Consider the following 19,134-nt stretch of genomic DNA (forward strand, 5'->3'; position numbering starts at 1 on the left):
AGTGGACACCTGAGGATGTGCACTCTACGCCATCAGTATCACAGTGTGATACCGGGGAACAGCGTTGCTGTAACTCTTTGCAAAAAGCTAATTCTCCCGAGGTCTACTCGCTTGCTCAATCTCTCGGATTGAAAATTCTCGATAAGGCTATGGTCGGCATTAACTGTACGTTCATATTTTCTACCCCAACATGAAGACGCGTGGCGATGAAACAAGCTAAATATACTCTAGGTTCTCCTCTCCTAGCTGCCGTTGCCGGAGGGTCAAGTTGTAGCCAACAACCCGTATGCTGTGACAAAACTGAATTCGTGAGTTTATGAATTCTTTCACCTCTTGTTCCTCCCGAAAATGGCTAATGTTGATTGAAATTAAGAACGGGCTTATAAATATTGGATGTGTACCATTGAATGTCGTCTTGTAAAATCAATCTTTATTAATCTTACCTTGGATGGTGCATGGAGGTTGATGAACACGTTTTGGATCAAGATTTTACAAATATACAATATTCCAAATACTGATAAACGCGATTTATGCACCTAAGAATGCTAAGTACAACAGAATCGCTTAGACTTGCATACAGTATGGAAGTTTGAATCCATGAATATGAAGGTCGAGACCTTCGACCTAAATTGGGTCGTGCGGACGCCCAGCTCTACTATCTACTTATTTTTATATAGGAAGAACTTAGGGATATATAAGGACAGTTAATTATATATCTAGTTTAGTTCTTCGTCTTTAATTATATATTATTACGTTTGAGATCGCACAGCTCGGGGTTAACCTTTGTTTATTGGAAATGGAGCTGGGTGACGGATACCTTCAATCTCCGAGACCGCCAGCGGTGGCAAGCCTTGGACGGCCGCCCGCGTAACACTATTTTGAGATTGCGACAATAAATGACGGTGCTGAGGGCGCTTGAGAAATGTTTGACATGCCGCCACCTCTCCCATCACCCCAGCGGTGTTGGGCAACGAAAGGTTACAAACAGACAAACAGAATCCTCCTAGTAATGGTGTAATAACGAAATTGGCCAATTCATTACCAAATCAGGCCTGGAAGGTCATGGGCGGCAATAGATATATGATAAGCGGTGCGAAGAGTGTATCGTTGCTCTCTTTGATGAAACCCAGGAGCCTTATATTGTACTGTCGTCGAGACGTATGTTTTCTGGCATAATATTAGCTAAAATGACAAAACAGACAATCTTAATAGACATGCTGACAGTTTGTGATATGAATTTTGTGGGGTATTCGCCTTCCACGGTATACTACATCCTATATCTGAGGTCCGGCTTCCGATGGAACCCATCCGGAAATCCCGCTGGGTGTTGACATCATGACTACTACGTTGGTTCAACAACAAAGCAAAATATCCACGCCTATATTTCCAGCGTTTCAGAGGATGCTGAGCCAGTTCCCAAGGATCGTCCCTGAGAAATCAAATTATTTGCACAGTTGCCTTCTCTTTGTCCTGGGCCTTTACTTCAAGATTATCTTAGTAACCCCGTGTCGAATTATACTCCAAGATTGACTTCATCCGTGATGACTCCGAAAAATGAGAACTACGAGCTCAACAGAGCCAGCTCCTCCCATCACGATGAAAACTGCGAAAATCCGCCGAGCCCTACCTCTGAGGTCGATACCGAGAAAGAGAAGCGACACGGTATAGTTTTCGACTATATGCGCCCAGAAGACCGCGAAGAATTGTCGCGGATTGCGTCGAACTTCCCTCGGCAGCGGGCCACCGATTCTGACATCTCCGGCATGACAGCTGTCGAGCGCAAAGATACATTGGAAAATGTCGAATTAGGGGACCCAGTCCTAGATCCCACGAGCGATCAATTTGATCATTACAAATGGGTTCGCATGATGCTGAAACTTCTGGATAAGGAGGGTGTGCCTTTTCGAAAGTCGACCGGCGTTGTTTGGAATGATCTCAACATATCCGGGTCGGGATTTGCACTGCAGTACCAGAAAAATGTGGGCTCAGTTGCATTGGCTCCCTTCCGACCTCAGGAGTATATCTCTTGTGGGAAGCGTACCTCGCAGAAGCAGGTTCTGCGCAATTTTGACGGTTTGTTTAAAGCTGGTGAGCTGTTGATTGTGCTTGGACGACCCGGGAGTGGCTGTTCGACATTACTCAAGACGCTTGCAGGTGAGCTGTATGGGTTGAAGCTAGGAAAGGGCTCGGATATCCAGTACAATGGTATCCCCATGGAGAGGATGCATAAGGAGTTCAAAGGAGAAGTTCTATACAACCAGGAGGTTGACAAGCACTTTCCTCATCTTACTGTCGGCCAGACACTGGAATTTGCTGCTGCTTGTCGGACCCCAGAGAATCGGTTGAAAGGGATCAGTCGGACGCGTTTTGCCAAGTATATCACTCAGGTGGCCATGACTGTGCTGGGGTTAAGTCATACGTACAATACCAAAGGTGTGTTCGAAGGTAATATATGTACCGAAGATCAATGGAGCTAAAACGTTATTTAGTCGGCGATGACTATATTCGAGGTGTGTCTGGCGGTGAACGAAAGCGAGTCAGGTATGCAGCTCTAATAGTAGTGAGACTCAACCTATGCTTACACCTATATTTAGTATTGCAGAGATGATACGCAAGTCAATGATTCTGGCCCGAATTCTGAGGTTTAAGCTGACATGGTTTTAGTTTCTGGGGCCCCAGTCGGAGCATGGGATAATAGCACTAGAGGCTTGGACTCTGCCAGTGCTTTGGAATTTATCAAATCCCTCCGAGTTTCCGCAAACCTGACAGGCAGCGCTCATGCAGTTGCAATCTACCAGGCTTCTCAGGCAATCTACGACATCTTTGACAGGGTTATAGTGTTGTACGAGGGCCGGGAAATCTTTTTCGGTCCTTGCAGTAAAGCGAAGGGTTACTTCTTCGACATGGGCTGGGACTGTCCACCGCGCCAAACTACCGGTGATTTCTTGACCTCCGTCACAAATCCACAGGAGCGCAAGGCTCGAGATGGCATGGTGAACAAAGTTCCTCGCACGCCTGATGACTTTGAGAAGTACTGGAAGAACAGTCCGCATCACACGGCTCTGCAGAAGGAGATTTCTCAGTATCGAGAAGAGTACCCAGTTGGCGGAGCTGCTGAGATGGACTTCACCGCAACGATGAGACAGAGGCAGGCAAAACATGTTCGACCAAAAAGCCCCTATGTCATCTCAATTCCAATGCAAATTAAACTTTGTACGAAGAGAGCTTATCAAAGGTCAGTTTACTCTGTCCCCGAAATCTTATCTGGTCATAATTGACAGTGCCTAGAATATGGAATGACAAACCTGCTACACTGACAACCGTTATTGGGCGCATTGTTATGTCTCTCATTATTGGATCAATCTATTTTGGGTGAGTTCATATTTGCTAATGCTCGATGGCTTAATGCTTATATCTGCAGAACACCTCAAGCATCTGCAGGTTTCCAAAGTAAAGGCGCGGCGCTTTTCTTCTCGGTTCTGTGAGTAGCTCCTCTTAGTCAATAACTTAGTTTAACAATTATCCGCAGGATGAATGCTCTCATCAGTATCACGGAGATCAACTCGCTCTATGACCAGCGACCTATTGTTGAGAAACAGGCTTCCTACGCTTTTGTTCACCCATTTACGGAGTCTCTAGGGGGTATCGTTTCTGATATACCTGTCAAATTTGTGTCTGCCGTGGTGTTCAATGTCATCTTCTACTTTTTGGCCAGCTTGGTAAGCCTGGATACTGTCCAAATATGTTTAATGGCAGATGTCTGACTGAAGTATGCAGCGATACGAACCTTCTCAATTTTTCATCTTCTTCCTCTTTACTTTCCTGAGTACTCTCGCAATGTCTGGTGTTTTTCGAACACTTGCTGCATCCACAAAGACTCTCGCCCAGGCCATGTCTCTGGCGGGAGTAATAGTGCTGGCTGTTATCATCTATACTGGATTCGTGATCACCGTGCCAGAGATGAGCTCTATTCCCTGGTTTAGTTGGATTCGATGGATTAATCCCGTGTTCTACACCTTCGAAGCTTTGATTGCGAACGAGTTCCACGGCCGTCAATTTGAGTGCTCACAATTCATCCCCGCGTATCCAAGTCTCACAGGGGATTCGTTCATCTGCGCTATCCGAGGCGCCGTGGCAGGCGAACGGACTGTCTCTGGCGATGCCTATATTGAGACACAGTATACCTATACATATGCGCATGAATGGCGCAATCTTGGTATCTTGATTGGATTCTGGATCTTCTTCATAGCCATATATCTTCTTGCCTCTGAGCTCAACTCGTCGACCTCCTCCAAGGCTGAATTCCTGGTCTTCCGTCGTGGCCATGTACCCGCTCAGTTGCGCCATCTTGATAAGGCAGGAGGTGATAACGGCTCAGCGAGGGTCAGTCAGCAACAGAAGCACCCGGAGGATGGGACAGAGCCCTCGGCTATTCCAGCGCAGCACGACATCTTTACATGGAGAAATATCTGCTATGACATACCAGTTAAGGGTGGCGAACGGCGTCTTCTTGATAATGTTTCTGGCTGGGTCAAACCTGGCACTTTGACAGCTTTGATGGGTGTATCCGGTGCTGGAAAGACAACGTTACTCGATGTTCTGGCAAAACGTGTCTCCATTGGTGTCGTCACCGGAGATATGCTTGTCAATGGCAAACCATTGGATACTAGCTTCCAGAGAAAAACGGGTTATGTCCAACAGCAAGATTTGCATCTCTCAACTACTACTGTCCGAGAGGCACTTCGGTTCAGTGCTATGTTGCGTCAAGCCAAGACTGCATCTAAGAAAGAGAAATATAAGTACGTTGAGGAAGTTATCGACATGCTTGGTATGCAAGACTTTGCAGATGCCATCGTCGGGACGCCGGGGGAAGGTTTGAACGTGGAGCAGAGAAAGCTATTGACCATAGGAGTCGAGCTGGCTGCTAAACCTGCGCTTCTTATTTTCCTCGATGAGCCTACGAGCGGGTTGGACTCGCAGAGCTCATGGGCTATTTGCGCTTTCTTGGGAAAGCTTGCTAAGCATGGCCAAGCGGTTTTGTCGACCATTCATCAACCCAGTGCGCTGTTGTTTCAGCAGTTTGACCGTCTACTATTCCTCGCCAAGGGAGGAAAGACTGTCTATTTTGGAGGCATTGGAGATCAATCGCGTATTTTACTGGACTACTTTGAAGGTAATGGAGCTAGGGTTTGTGCCTCGTCTGAAAATGTAAGGATTCAGCTCGTTTGATCTTCATTTAGTATCGCTGATAAATTCCCAGCCTGCGGAATACATGTTGGAAATTATCGGTGCCGGAGCTTCTGGAAAGTCAACCAAAGACTGGTCCCAGGTGTGGAATCAAAGCCAGGAGGCCAAGGCCGTCCAAGTTGAGATCGACCATATTCACGATGAGCGAGCCTCGGCAACTACCAACGATGAATCCGAATCCCAGAGGAGTGAATATGCAATGCCTTTCGGCTCCCAGCTATGGCATGTCACATATCGCTCGTTCCAAGGCATCTGGCGTGAGCCGTCCTACGTGTGGGCGAAGGTCATGCTTGGAACAATGTCATCACTGTTCATTGGATTCACATTCTTCAAACCAAATAACTCTTTACAGGGGTTCCAGGATGTTATATTCAGCGCCTTTATGGTGGTATCGATATTCTCAACATTGGTACAGCAGTACGCAGACCCCAGGAATCCCCCTCAAACTGATATCAACCGAAACTAACCTCATCAAACTACCAGAATTATGCCAAAATTCGTGGTCCAACGCTCTCTCTACGAAGTTCGCGAACGGCCCTCAAAAGCCTATTCCTGGGGCGCCTTCCTGATCGCAAACGTTCTCGTGGAAATTCCATACCAAATTTTTGTCGGCGTGATCAGCTGGGCCTGCTACTATTTCCCGGTCTATGGTGCAAACCAAGCCTCCCAGCGGCAAGGCCTGATACTCCTCTTCATCGTGCAGTTCTATGTCTTCACATCTACATTCGCTAGCATGGTTATTTCAGCATTACCGGACGCCGAAACAGGCGGCACCATCGCCACACTGATGTTCATCATGACCCTGACCTTCAACGGTGTCTTGCAGCCGCCCAGTGCTCTGCCGGGGTTCTGGATCTTCATGTACCGTGTCTCGCCGCTGACATATCTCATAGCCGGTATCACGGCGACGGGTTTGCACGGGCGCCAGATTCATTGCTCGGATGCCGAACTGAGTGTCTTTAATCCTCCAACTGGACTGACCTGCGGCGCGTACCTTGATCCGTATGTCAAGGCCTCTGGCGGTCAGCTGTATAACCCTGCTGCTACGAGTGGGTGTCAGTTCTGCCAGCTATCAAATGCGGATCAGTATCTGGCTTTTAGTAATATCTGTAAGTGCTTCCTACCTCACATGTCCTCACCTTTCGCTAATTTCATTTGCAGACTACAGCGAGCGCTGGCGTAACTACGGGCTTGGATTTGCCTATATCGGATTCAATATAGCTGGCACTGTTTTGATGTACTACATGTTCCGGGTGAAACACTACAATCCAAATTCGTTAGTGCGAGGGATTAGGAGTGGTGCTTCATTTCTTTGCCGGGTATTCAAGCGGCATTCTGGAAAGACGCCAATGGGTAAGGAGGCAGAGAATGGTCGGCTTGTTTGAACGGTCCTTTGTGGGTTGTCTGATATTGAAGCTAGGCCGGGTTGCACTGAACTCAAGGATGGGACAGCCTAGAAAGAAAGAAACAAGCCAACGAGTGGAATGGGCGACAGTTTTTTTAAATTAATTATTATTATTTATTCCTCTCATTCTGGAGTTATAGCCCTACGCGGGATCTCAAATGTGTCGGTAAGGAGTTAGGTGAGCTGAGCAAGTTATAGTATTGAATTGTAAGAGTATACGACTAGCTCAGGAAAATCTATGAGATGTTTTCATTTCAAAGGTTCATTTCAAAGGTTACCGAAAAACGTTACTAAAAACTAGATATATATATATATGTATATCGCAATCATAAAATCATCAACTTTCCTCAAACTCCCTAAATATGCTAGAAATCACCAAAGAAGTATTAAGCTATAAAGATATCTCCATATAGACTACCGTTTTTGAGATGTCAAGTTGTAATTTATCACATTAATTATGTGTTTTGGTGTGATCCATTCGTATATGAAATACGTTAAGGCTCTTTTAAAGAGTACCGATAATTAATATATGATCTCCTTCACACCATATACTCTACTATTATACACTATTATAATAAAAAAGCTCAAAGTTGTATTTAATATCGCAATTTATAAACATAGAGGAAGTACAAAATGATAGGTAGTAATACAGCCAAATGTATGCAAATGAGGGTCACGCCGGACGCCCTCTAACTCAATCACCGCCGACGATTGCCGCCACCTAAGAATGCCTTCTTCTGGCGAACATAGCTGGCCACAACGTTCTCCACGCTGCGACGGTCGTGCTTGCGGTCTCTCAAGAAGTACAATCTCGCCCTTCTGCGCTTCTTATCCGATCGCTGGACAATCTCCACGCTGTTCACGTTGGGACTGAAGACCTTGACCGACATCTCAACAGCGACACGAGTGAGCTCGTTCCGCATGAGGAAGGATGTTTCAATTCCGCGCAACTTGATGCTCAGAACAATTCCGTTGAATGGGTCGCCATTCTTGAATGTCACTCGTACGATATCGCCTGTCTTGACACTGCGCGGGTTTCGTCGGTAGTCGAACATTGCCTTGCGCTCACCCGTGGGGTCGAGGACTGCCAATTGCGATTCCGTAACCGCTCCGATGGGGTCCTTGCATGCTTTGCGAGCAGATGGCGGAGCAGGGTAGATCTTGAGGGGCTGGCGCTCTACATGAGATAGCAACAATTAGTAAAGCTTGCGTTATTTGGACTCAATTGAAAAGGACATACCAGGATCTGGACGGAAGCGAAGAGGTATTTGGGATAGGAATTGCTCAGGCATGTTCGGGGGAAGAGGTACCCGTTCGGGCCTCTTCGAGTAGGATGTCGAGATGAATCGGCGGTTGATGAAGGGTTGGATAGGCTCCGAAGCCCTCATCAAGGACCTTAAGCAGCCCAGCGGGCGCATTGCTGGTAGAGCCGCCATGGTTGTGATGTGGATGTCAAGTCAAGAAAGTCGGAGTCGAGTTTTGGCCGGATCGGCAGAATTTCCGCCAAGCCTCCAATTGCCCGTTCGGGTTGCAGATAACAGCGATTCTTTTTTCTCCTCCAACTCCAGGATACCAATCAACCTCGTTTTCTTGTTCTTGCTTTGGGGAAAGTCTTTCATTGTATCGGCTACTACTCTTATACCCTGCATTGCTTCATACATAACCTCTGATCACACACGATGGCGCAAATCGCCATGAGCAGGCTCTTCCGCCAGACCACCACCGGCTCGGTGCGCCAGTCTATTCTGAGACCGATGCAGGCCCGCAGCTATGGTTCGAACTCAGGTATGTATTAGTATGTCCATTATGGTATCAAATTCTCATCGGAGACGACCGGAACAGTAATCCCAACCTTCACCTCAACATCCTCCCCCGAATTAGACGAAGCCCTGGAGCGCTTCCGCAATGAGCTGTTCATTCCCCTTGCTCTTCCCAAGCGACAGAAAAAGAGCGTGTTCAGGGAGAAATACGCCAAACAATTGGAAAATGAGCCGATTACCGTGAAAATCGGCGAGAACGAAGAGTTCACCCTAACACCCAAGAAGCACCACGATCTGCCATCGAAGAAAGACGCTCTCGAGGTCCTCAAGCTGATGGTCGCGACCAAGAACTTCAGCAACCTTTTCCCGTACCTCAGTGGACTCCGCATGTCAAATTATGCCATCAACAGCGACCGATGGGAGTTCATCATTCGCAAAACCAGCGAGGCTGGCAAACTTTCAACCGTTATCGAGTGCGCCAAACAGTCCCAGCGGACCGGGTTGACTCTCAGCAACCGGAACATCGCTCGCCGTCTGTTCTTCGAGCTTCACAAAACAGCCGCGAAAGCGGATTTCAAGGGGGTCCCGACCGTCAAAGCTCTAAAGCTGGCGAGGGAGGCAGCTAGCCTGATGGATGCTGACGAACACTCCGTTCAGAACATCCAGGACGACCCCAAACACCAGCCTTTTGTTATCGGCACGCTTTTGGAACTCAGTGCCGCCTGTGCGAAAATCAAGGAGGCCGAGACGGCCTTGGTCCGTGGCTACGCTCAGAAGCTTGATGCAGCCTGGTCCCGAGGAAATTTCAAGGACGATGCGGCCACTGGCTTTGAAAACATTGAGAGAGTCGAGGAGAACCTTGCCCTTTACAATGGCATGCTTTTGGCCCTTGGGTTGCCGAAAGCATCACAAGACACTGAGAATTTCAAGGCTCGCTGTGATGAGCTTAAGCCTGTCCTGATTTCGCAGTTGCAGAAAGTCAAGAACGCCGACGTACTTGCAGACAAGGTGGTTAAGCAATTACTCGCGGAAAAGCCCAAAGAGAAGGTTGAGAAAAACGTTTAAGCTTTGTTGTGATACCTTTTGGTGTTGATTGAGCCACATTGGCATGTATATTACTGTACTTCCCAGATATTTTTGAGCTGGCCGTGTATTTCAGACAATAGATATTTTATTTCCTGCCACATCTGACCCCGCTAGGTGCTATTTCAGATATACGCAATAGTTTGGTCGGTTTCATTACCAAACGTCCCTGCAGTCCAAGCTTCATGTACGCTCTAAGGAAATGCTATTTCAAACGCCCACTTTGGGATTGACACGCTCAGGAAGACAATTCCAGGGTATTTTCCTTGCTGATACGGGCTCGGCCGGGAAGAGTGGCGGTGCCGCCGACAACAGCAGGGCCAGAGACGGTAAGCTAAAGACGTAAATGTTAGTTCTAATGAAAGCGGTGGAATTGAGCGTGGCGTACCTGTCCCTCCTCGGTCCCGTCGGGAGAGCCTTCGGGGACATTGGTCAGAGTAATTTCAGTGCTACTCAGCGGAGCACCAAAGTGGCTAGGACCGGTGAGGCATCTATAGTCAAAGGCGTTTGTTTGGGCAATCGCACCAGCAACACCGGGACCAGTCAGGGCATACACAACCCGCGCCCCAGTGAATATTCTAAGCTCGGTCAATTGCTCGGAGGTAAGATGGGCGGCAGGGTTGCCATCAATGCGGTGGGAGATGCAAAGCAAACGCAATTCATCTAGCGAAAGCTCAGAAGTCGGGCTGACACGAGCCAATTGGCTGAAAAAGTTGCGCGTCGGTATGTTTCCTGCATCCAAGGTCCGTGCCTGAAGCCAGCGTCCAAGAGAGGAAAGGATACCAGTGTGAGGGCGCATGATATTCTCGTGGTATTCAGCCATGGTTTGCGATGAAGCAACAATGACTGTGGGAGACACGCCAGCCGTAGCCAAAGCAAAATCGACATTCTCTCCGGCGACAGAGTTAAGGGCGATGGATGAGTTGGCAAACAGTGCAGCCAGAGTTGTGCAGAGCGGGTAGGACCGAGAAAGAGAGTCGATAGAAAGAACAATATCGGTTGGGTTGAAACGCTGGGTACGAGGGAGGGTGGAGGTGATGGCTCCAATAGCAGACACAAGGTTCTAGTTGAATGTTAGTGAAAGTGGTATCACATGAGTTAGATTGGTCTTACCTCTGGCTGGAAATCGATAAATTGGCCGGATTGCGAGGAAGACGGCCAAACAGTGTTGACGGCAGGGGTTGCTGTCTTTGGGTCGTACTCGGGCACATCATAGCTGGCGAGTTCCTTGAACTCCTCGACCAGTTCATGCCAAACTGCAACCTTCAGAGTATCCTTGACGTTCTCGGGAAGTGCGTTCCAATCCATGTGTCGATTGCCATACTTGGCGACCCAAAGGACGAGCGACAATTGATCGTTACCCTTGGCGATGAGAGACAGGTCAAGAGATCCGGCTTCAGCAATAAGAACATCCGCTTTTGCCTTTTGTAGATGTGCTGATAATGTCTCTGCTGGAAGGTTGTGCGGCACAATGACCGTCTTGTATCCATAAAAAGCGCCAGCTAGATTACGCAAGGTTAGACATCGAGACTCACACACGGAATGTTAGGGCACGTACCAAAGATTGTAGCTAAAAGCTCGATGGAGTCTGTAAGGCAAACAGCCACCGTCCTCACACCGGAGTTTTGGAGATGATGACCGATGACATTGATTTCTTGGGTCACCTGGTCCAAAGAGTGTTCGATGGCCTTTCGACCTAGGACAGTGTAGATCTTGCCTTGCTTTCCCGACATAGTACCATCCTCATTCAGAGCTCCACGCACAGCGGTCTTCCAGATATCGCGCAGGTCTCCTCTTCGACCGCCGGTCCATTTCGGGGCGCCCGGGTCCTTGACGTTCAGTCCAAAGCGGAGAGGCAAGCCATGTGGGGTCTCCAGGCACCTGTACGTAGCAGATTCACCCTGCTGGCGGATTGGGGCTGCTGTAGATTGGCGAGCAAGTAGGAACGGGTGCACATCTGGATCCTTAGACGAGACCACAGAGTAAACCCCAAAGGCGAGGACAATTCCGGCGACAAGGGTAGTGTAGATATTCCAGTCGGCGAGAACATCGGCCACCAAAGTATCCAGCTTTTCCGCGAGTGAAGTATCAGCAGCCATTTTAGTTCGTAAATCTGGAGAGGAAGAAGTGTCAACAATCAGCGACTATGACGTTGAGGGGTACGATAAGGGTGTGTCAGCTTGGCCGGGTCAACTTATGCCCGTGCAACCCCTTCCTCGAGCGCCGAGCGCAGCCACTTTGGGATCGTCAACTTATACTCAACAACAATAATGACCTTTTGAAAGAGCAATTGTTCATAGCTATGTGCATTACTAACTAACAGCTCCTTGTGTTTGTTCTCTCCCAGGTAAGTACTCTGAACAACTTGATAATACCAGTAAGTCCAATCCCTATTGTCAAAAAGGCCTCGAAAAAAACAGTCTAAGCATCTACGGACCGGTAGCTGACTTCACGATCTCAGTCTCAAGTCAATTTCACCTCTTTCTCCACCCTCGATATCGTCGTCACCATGTTAGCAATGGCAACTCAATCTCTTCCTTCCACCCCGAAAGCGACACCTCCGCCGGCTCCTCCCACTCCAGAGGGTACCCTGACCCCTGGAAAATGGCGACACCCTCAGCTGGATGAGATCGTCCGGCGTCAAAATGCAGCTACATTTGATCAGAAAAATGTTAAGAAGCTGGTCTGGAACGGTGCAGCTTTGGTAACGAGCTGGACATTTGGATCTACCTTCAAATCCTAGTGAGTGCGATAAGAACTCCGGTGCGTCGCGTCGCGTGCTAACAGCCTTGTCTAAGCTCACGCCAAATTTTTGATACCAACCACATGTATCAAGAAGTCCCGTTGTTCATTCTCCAGCTCTTCTTCGTTTTCAATGTTCTAGTGGCGCTCTATCCCCTCTTCCGGCCAAAGGACGACCTCTCCGACATTCCCCTTACCCCCACCCAACGGTCACTTCTTGGCTTGGATCCTGCTATCACACCACCAGCAACCCCTGGGACAACATTTGTTACCCCACCCAGATACCGGCTTTCCACTTCACGCAAGGCTAGTCCTGCAAGCAGACAGTCCTCCCCCATGTCCGCGAATGCAAGCTTTTCTGAGCGACGCTCTTCTATCAGCACACCCTTCTCACCTGCCTCCAGCCCTCTGCTTTACAAAGCAATGTCAAATGGAGGCAGAGAATCTGTTCAACGCCAGAGCTTTGGATCATCCGCGTCCCCTCTGGCTCGAAGTAACTCCTTTGGAGAGTCAACCATGAGCATGGGTCCAAGTACGCCTTCTCCGCTCATGGGAAAACGGGGAAGTCTGGGAGTCAAGAACAAGTGGCTGTATGAGAGAAGCCGGCGGCTTTCGGCCAGTGGGGGAGCTCTCTGATTCTTTGTAGTTTTCTGAACAATTTCGCGAACGGGCGCTTGGGTCATTCATGGTTTTGGTGTTTAATGTCATAGCGGTTGTTTCATTCACAATGTATTACAAGGATACCAATTCGAGGTTTATTATTACAAGCTTGTTTCATTTGACATATTTGTGTTGTTTATAAAATCGGGGGCTGTTAGATATCTTTCCCGTCTTAGGTGGTATGTATGGATGCTAAAAGAGCCTTTTGGTACATGCCAACAAATAAGAATGTGGACAAGGGAGATGTATATGAGAGACGCTATCATTCTGCTGTGCTCTCTCGTCATGTAGTCCACTGTAAATTGTACCGGCATTTAGCTGATCTGCCATACCCCGTGTTCAGGCCAAGATCCCGCGCCCGGACGATTAGGTCCGCCAAGCACTTCTAGCACTGAACAAATAAACAGGCAGAAAGCGCCCTCGCCTCATCTACACATTGACGTTTGCTGTGAAGATCTGCATGAAGCCTACAACGGCGTGAATACCAACTCTTTCCTTCCGCTATGGGAGCTTCGGAGTCCAAGCTTGTCTTCAAACAGGGCATCTTCCGCCTCTCGGAGGAACAGGAGATCCCCGCAGACGACCCCTACTGGACCAGAGTACGTTATGATGCAAGATGACTATCTGTCCTAGAAACTTGAAGGCTAACAACGCTGGCAGTTCTGGGAGCTTCCTGAATCAACCGAAGATGTCTTTAGCCTTTTCACACCGGCTGACATACGACGCACGCGCGATCATGCCTTACCCAACTTCCAAACGCTCCTACTCGCAGTCACCTCGCGACTAACGGAATTGAGAAACCATCCCTCATTTCCCGACTCCGATCTTGCCCCCGAGCGTGATGTCCTCAACTGCATTCGGATCCTCACTCGCCTCCTCCCCTATGTTTATGAGGCGGAGCATCTGGAGCAATGGGAGGATAACTTCTTCTGGGCACGGAGAAGGAGAAGGACCAGACAATCACAGATTGCTGGGGAGGTCCTGTTTGACGAAGCACAACCGGAGGATAACCAAGAGGCGACATCACCGCGAACAGAGGACTACGAAGATGTGAAACCTCTTGCCGAGGAGTTGATAGACACATTGGTGGACTTGCTCTTCTTTACCGACTTCACAATCCCTCGACTTCCAACTGCGAAGAGCAAGGTCTCCTTTTCGATTTGGCAGAGTGGTGTTGGCTGCAACACAGCTATGGGGTGCAACAAAACATTGGAGAGCAACCGATGCGAGATTCTACGGCTTATGCTTACTCTGACTGGAAAGGCCATGTATTTGCCATCTAGTAAGTCCGGAGTCTGATGCAAAGAAGGTATTCCGACATTTATTGACTGGTTATAGATACACTGCCCGTCCAAGGTGTCAAGGCAATTACTTACATCACAACGTGCCAAGATAAGCAGGCTGTCTTGACCCTCCTTTGCTCTCTTCTCAATACAGTATGTTCTACTCACTCGCCGGTGGAAGCCATGCTAATTCAAAAAAAAACAGGCAATGAAGTACAACCCTGCGTCGTGGAGAGTCCCATACGACCATGTTGTTTGGAAAGATCCCAGGCAAATACTGGTGATCTATTGCGTGCAACTTCTCCTTGTCCTCTTGTTGTATCCCATTCCAGAAGACGGTCGTGGAACTCCCCCGAAGAATTATTATCGCCATTACTTCAGCAGGCTACATAGACCTCAAGACTTCCAATTCCTGGTGGATGGCATGACGAGAATTCTGAACCAACCGGTATTTATTATCTGCTAAACCATGTATTAAGACATTATGCTAATGGATCAAACCAGATGCAAGCTACTTCTTCTTATCTTCCTGGGAGTCAAAAATCGGTGAAATGGGCCCCTGAAATGTTGGTCCTTTTCTGGGAGACCTTACAATGCAACAAAAGGTTCCGGTCATTTATCATCGACTCTAATCGCTCCCATGACTTCCTTGTTCTATGTATCTTCTATGCGATGGAGTATAGAATGGATCCTTCCAAACAAGGAGTGGTCCGGATGTGCGTTTTCATCCTTCAGACAATGAGCGCAGAGTCAACGTTTGGCAAGAGCCTAAACAATAGCTTCGAAGCTCAAGAGACCTTACCACAATCGATCCGGCTCCTCAAGTTCCGGGGTTCTTATGGTGACTATTTGATCATGGTTTGTCTTTTGTCCCATCTAAAAGCATAATACCATACTAACCGCCGTAGTCAATTCACACATTGATGACAACCAGCAAGGGGAATCTGGACACTGTGTATCCTGCGCTTTTGATCATCCTCAACAACATTGCTCCCTACATCGAACGCATTTCTCCGAGCGCCTGCTCGAAGGTCATTCAACTTTTCTCTTCCATGTCTGCACCCAGCTTCTTGTTGGCGAACGAAACCAACCACACTCTTCTTGCATCGTTGCTTGACTTTATCAACATTATCCTCGAGCACAAGTTCATCGGTAAATCCCCTACCCGGATCTTCTGTTTCGGCCAAGCCGTTTCTGACTTTATCTAGACAACCCATATCTCGTCTACTCGATACTCAAATATAAGCAACGCTTTGAAGCTGTGCGGGCTTTCACTCTCGAGAGTGGCCAGCAAGAGATCGAGCGGCAGAATGAGAAGAGGAAGGATAGCAGTTCTTCAGATTTCGCCGTCAGCCCTACACTTTCACAGTCAGAGGATGATCTACACACTCCTTCGGGTACCCGGTCACCGTTGACTAGAATCCCTGAAGAGAACAGCCCATTTTCAATTGGCGATGACGACTCCGATGATGACCGCGAGGAAGAGGGAGCACAGACTCCATCTCAATCATCATTCTCAGCTCACACCTCACGGAGACCCTCCGTGACATCTACCACGGACGAGAACGGAGTGCAGCAGGTGCGAGCAATGTCCGAAAAGGCACGGGGAAAGAAACCTGCTGGACATCCTCCTTTCTCCCGACAGAACAGCATGACCAGTCAGACAAGCATGTCTGCTTTATTCATCCCCTCTGCTAGTGGCTTCACACCAACCGTCCCATGGGTAAGTCTATGCAGACCGAACCACCTTTCCACTAAATGTTCTGCTACTAACAATGTTTCCCAGCTCGAGTCCTGGTTGCCCGAACTTCCTTTACACACGACCCTCACCATCATCTCGGCGATTGCACCTCATATACCTGATGCAGCGCTTGCAAGCGCAGCTAGCCCGGAGGCCCGTACACTAATCCACAACCTCCCATCATTTGCTGAAGAGCCCGAGGTTACAAGCATAATCTCTGAACCAACCCCTGTTCGCGTGCAATCATTCGAGTGGTCCGCACTTTCCATGGGCTGGTACGAATCGCTGCTGTGGGGCTTCATCTTCTCCAGCGAGATGGTAGTCGGTTCCGCTTCTGGTGCAACTCCAGGAACAGTTGGTGTCTGGAACGGCACAGCCATTAAACTCTTCAGAGTCCAAGAAGCTGCCGCTCAAGGTCCGACCTTACTTGCGCCCAAGGGTGCAGTTGATGCTGTGGGCAGCAACCTGGTCCAGCGCATCGGAAATCTCAGCCTTCGGGGTCGGAATTCACAGGACTCCGGAGCTGCCTCTTCGCCAAGTGTGCGGGAGGTTTAAGATCATATTTCCGTGACGTACATAGTTTTCATTTCACAGCTTGACCTCTTCGACAATTTCGCTATCTTCCGTCCTCGAGCTCCCTGGATGACGGTGCTGGTCTTGCGATTTTCAAGTTTTTTTTTAGCACCTTCTGGCATTCATACCAATTACCATACATTACTGTTCCGGGTTTCTTGTGGTCTCTTCAGTAAACAACTACTACTATCAGATCAGCTCTTAATTGGTCTCCCATCTTGGGTACACCTTTGAGTGTTCTTTTTCCAATAGTCAAGGAATCAACCATATGATAGATAATAATGGGCTTTAAATGATCAACTCGATTTTCTTATATGTTATTCAATTCATAAAATATTCCCCCTCGACGTTATGGTCATCGATACCCCTTGTGGAAACACGTGTCCGAGTTCCGATCGTCATTGCAATTTGCCTCTTCAATTCAGTCAATTGAATCCACCTTCTTTCAATTCCAGCTCGATACGTGAAGGAGGATCAATTATTTGAGTAATTTTGTGAGCTAATGCTCTCTGCCTTCATGTTATTCCTTTCTAGCGTTGTTGTGGCTCTTCTCGCGGGTCCGAATCCAGCCATTGGGGCGATCACCTCTAGCCTACAGAGCATCTTAAAAAACACCCATGGCAGCACAGACTATGGGTATCCCACTGATCTGACAAGAGATCTCTTACCTGTGAGTTTATCTGCGATATTATATATCGATAAACTGTCTATGAGCTTTCCGGCATCTAGACCATGTTGTTAACCCTGGGGGTCACGATTGTCTAGATTCCTGTTCATTCTCATAAGTAAGGATACTTCTCATGGTGCTCACTCCTGACTTGATCATATACTTATTAAACCAAAGTGACTATTGGCGAGACGAGCCTTTCTATACCGGTATGCCGGAGCTCTAGTGCTTAATATCTGATTACCCCTAACATTACCATGCACAGGTCTCTCGCATGGCTGTACATCTACCGAAGCTGATGTCTGGCTATACAACGGCACCCTCTATGTGAGTTTGCTTAATATATGATATCTTGCCCGTTCTTCTGGGTAGTATACTAACCAAACAAGGTTGGCCATGATCAATCCGCCCTGAAGGCGTCGCGAACTCTTGAATCATTGTATATCAATCCAATTCTAGACGTCCTAGAGCGCCAGAATCCCGAGAGTCCATTTATATCATCGCCTACTAAAAAGTGAGTATCTGGGCAGGACCCAATATGGTCTCACTGCTAATGCTTTGTTGAAACAGTGGCGTGTGGGATACTGCTCCCGACCAAACGCTTTACTTCTTCATTGATGTGAAGACATCTGGCCCCGAGACGTTTAAGGCTGTGATTGCCGCTTTAGAACCTCTACGAGAGAGGGGCTACCTTACTACCGTCAAGGATGGCAAGACCGTTACCAATGGACCCGTCACTATCATTGGCACGGGAGAGACACCGTTCGACATGGTTGCGCCCATCAAAGACCGAGACTACTTTTTCGATGCACCTCTCGCGGATCTCAATGATCCCAAATATGCTGATGTAACTGGCGTTATCTCGCCTGTTGCTTCAACAGATTTCCAGGAAGCCGTCGGCAAGATCACTGTCGATACGGATCCAATTCTCTCAGACGACCAACTCGAAGCTCTCCGAGACCAAATTGCCACTGCAAATGAGCGAGGGATTGGTGCTAGATATTGGAATACGCCATACTTCCCGATCCGTGCACGAAACCTTGTCTGGAGGACTCTTTTGAGGGAAGGGGTCATTCTGCTCAATGCCGATGATCTGGATGCTGTAGCTTCTCACTTTTAAGTGACACCAGGCTCCAAAAATGACATGAAGGCCATACATGCAGTTACTTATGCACTCGATTACATTTACGCCCGCTCATGTGGCTTCTTACTGGGATTCCGGTTAATCTGGTGGGATACGTTCTGGGATTCTCCTTGATTCAAGGATAGAAACTACCGGCTTTTCTGTCAATGCGATATTCATGTTTGCCATAACCCTCCGTCTTCGCCCTTCTCAAGGCTTCCAAGATAAAGCATAAAGCCCTCCGTCAACTCCTGCCAAATGGATACCATACCATGTCTCATTCACTTCGCAGACATAAGCGACACTTGTGTGGCGAATTCTTGACATCGATGTGTTTTATTTGACGGCCAACACAGCGTTCATCCTCTTTCTTCATGTGCCGTGGACATTTGATGAACTCGCCGCCTGTCGAGTGACCACAGGCGTAACGGATCTGCAACTGCATGCAGACTTCCTGTGTGTTGATGTCGGGCACTACGGTGCATGATCAGTGGCTTCTCTGAGCAAGCGAGGTAACACAAACGTAGACTTACCTGTTAGGTCTCCGGGCGGTCTGTGAGACATCTCGGCGTGACCAGGATGCGGCTCTGTTACACTTGAATCTGTGCTTCTCATGTTCGATGAAATGTTGATATAATTAGTCCGCTCAATAAAATATTCATCTGGTTAGTCTTGCTTACCCTTAGTGGTATTTTCGGTTCTGCTTGTGTCTACGAGTAGCAGTTTAGATTGGGAAAAGACTGGGGAAAGTGGAAGAACTGGTGAGAGAACAAACATCCAACCCTTTCAAATATCACATATTGGCTAATACTGGTTTTGAGCAAACATGCTTGCAAGCACCAAGCGTCAT

General features: G+C 48.1%; 8 protein-coding genes across 8 annotated transcripts; 5 read left to right on the forward strand and 3 right to left on the reverse strand.

Moving 5' to 3' along the window:
- Positions 1-1,541: 1,541 nt before the first annotated feature.
- On the forward strand, positions 1,542-6,632 carry N7471_007723 (uncharacterized protein; the record flags this gene model as incomplete). Its single annotated transcript, XM_057280442.1, has 11 exons — positions 1,542-2,433; positions 2,490-2,541; positions 2,595-2,611; positions 2,665-3,235; positions 3,289-3,372; positions 3,422-3,481; positions 3,530-3,719; positions 3,778-5,208; positions 5,261-5,664; positions 5,731-6,356; positions 6,409-6,632. The coding sequence occupies 11 exons, from the start codon at positions 1,542-1,544 to the stop codon at positions 6,630-6,632; spliced, it is 4,551 nt and encodes a 1,516-aa protein (XP_057134702.1).
- Positions 6,633-7,350: 718 nt separating this feature from the next.
- Positions 7,351-8,088, reverse strand: N7471_007724 (mitochondrial 54S ribosomal protein bL19m; the record flags this gene model as incomplete). Its single annotated transcript, XM_057280443.1, has 2 exons — positions 7,351-7,829; positions 7,893-8,088. The coding sequence occupies 2 exons, from the start codon at positions 8,086-8,088 to the stop codon at positions 7,351-7,353; spliced, it is 675 nt and encodes a 224-aa protein (XP_057134703.1).
- Positions 8,089-8,331: 243 nt separating this feature from the next.
- On the forward strand, positions 8,332-9,477 carry N7471_007725 (uncharacterized protein; the record flags this gene model as incomplete). Its single annotated transcript, XM_057280444.1, has 2 exons — positions 8,332-8,437; positions 8,495-9,477. 2 exons carry the CDS (start codon positions 8,332-8,334, stop codon positions 9,475-9,477), a joined length of 1,089 nt encoding a protein of 362 aa, XP_057134704.1.
- A 256-nt stretch (positions 9,478-9,733) lies between these two features.
- N7471_007726 (uncharacterized protein) lies at positions 9,734-11,594 on the reverse strand (the record flags this gene model as incomplete). Its single annotated transcript, XM_057280445.1, has 4 exons — positions 9,734-9,829; positions 9,884-10,558; positions 10,609-10,997; positions 11,054-11,594. 4 exons carry the CDS (start codon positions 11,592-11,594, stop codon positions 9,734-9,736), a joined length of 1,701 nt encoding a protein of 566 aa, XP_057134705.1.
- A 47-nt stretch (positions 11,595-11,641) lies between these two features.
- Positions 11,642-12,873, forward strand: N7471_007727 (uncharacterized protein; the record flags this gene model as incomplete). The annotated part of the gene is made up of 4 exons (XM_057280446.1): positions 11,642-11,665; positions 11,819-11,872; positions 11,957-12,237; positions 12,294-12,873. 4 exons carry the CDS (start codon positions 11,642-11,644, stop codon positions 12,871-12,873), a joined length of 939 nt encoding a protein of 312 aa, XP_057134706.1.
- Positions 12,874-13,400: 527 nt separating this feature from the next.
- N7471_007728 (Hid1 family protein) lies at positions 13,401-16,476 on the forward strand (the record flags this gene model as incomplete). The annotated part of the gene is made up of 8 exons (XM_057280447.1): positions 13,401-13,496; positions 13,558-14,179; positions 14,236-14,333; positions 14,386-14,628; positions 14,685-15,038; positions 15,089-15,332; positions 15,389-15,903; positions 15,967-16,476. 8 exons carry the CDS (start codon positions 13,401-13,403, stop codon positions 16,474-16,476), a joined length of 2,682 nt encoding a protein of 893 aa, XP_057134707.1.
- Positions 16,477-17,011: 535 nt separating this feature from the next.
- On the forward strand, positions 17,012-18,281 carry N7471_007729 (uncharacterized protein; the record flags this gene model as incomplete). The annotated part of the gene is made up of 6 exons (XM_057280448.1): positions 17,012-17,164; positions 17,260-17,279; positions 17,339-17,370; positions 17,427-17,488; positions 17,551-17,675; positions 17,732-18,281. 6 exons carry the CDS (start codon positions 17,012-17,014, stop codon positions 18,279-18,281), a joined length of 942 nt encoding a protein of 313 aa, XP_057134708.1.
- A 280-nt stretch (positions 18,282-18,561) lies between these two features.
- On the reverse strand, positions 18,562-18,848 carry N7471_007730 (uncharacterized protein; the record flags this gene model as incomplete). The annotated part of the gene is made up of 2 exons (XM_057280449.1): positions 18,562-18,758; positions 18,818-18,848. 2 exons carry the CDS (start codon positions 18,846-18,848, stop codon positions 18,562-18,564), a joined length of 228 nt encoding a protein of 75 aa, XP_057134709.1.
- Positions 18,849-19,134: the final 286 nt, after the last annotated feature.

Source organism: Penicillium samsonianum (assembly GCF_028829775.1).
Source record: "Penicillium samsonianum strain IBT 33392 chromosome Unknown utg000004l_segment0_segment0, whole genome shotgun sequence".
Classification (NCBI taxonomy): Eukaryota; Fungi; Ascomycota; class Eurotiomycetes; order Eurotiales; family Aspergillaceae; genus Penicillium; species Penicillium samsonianum.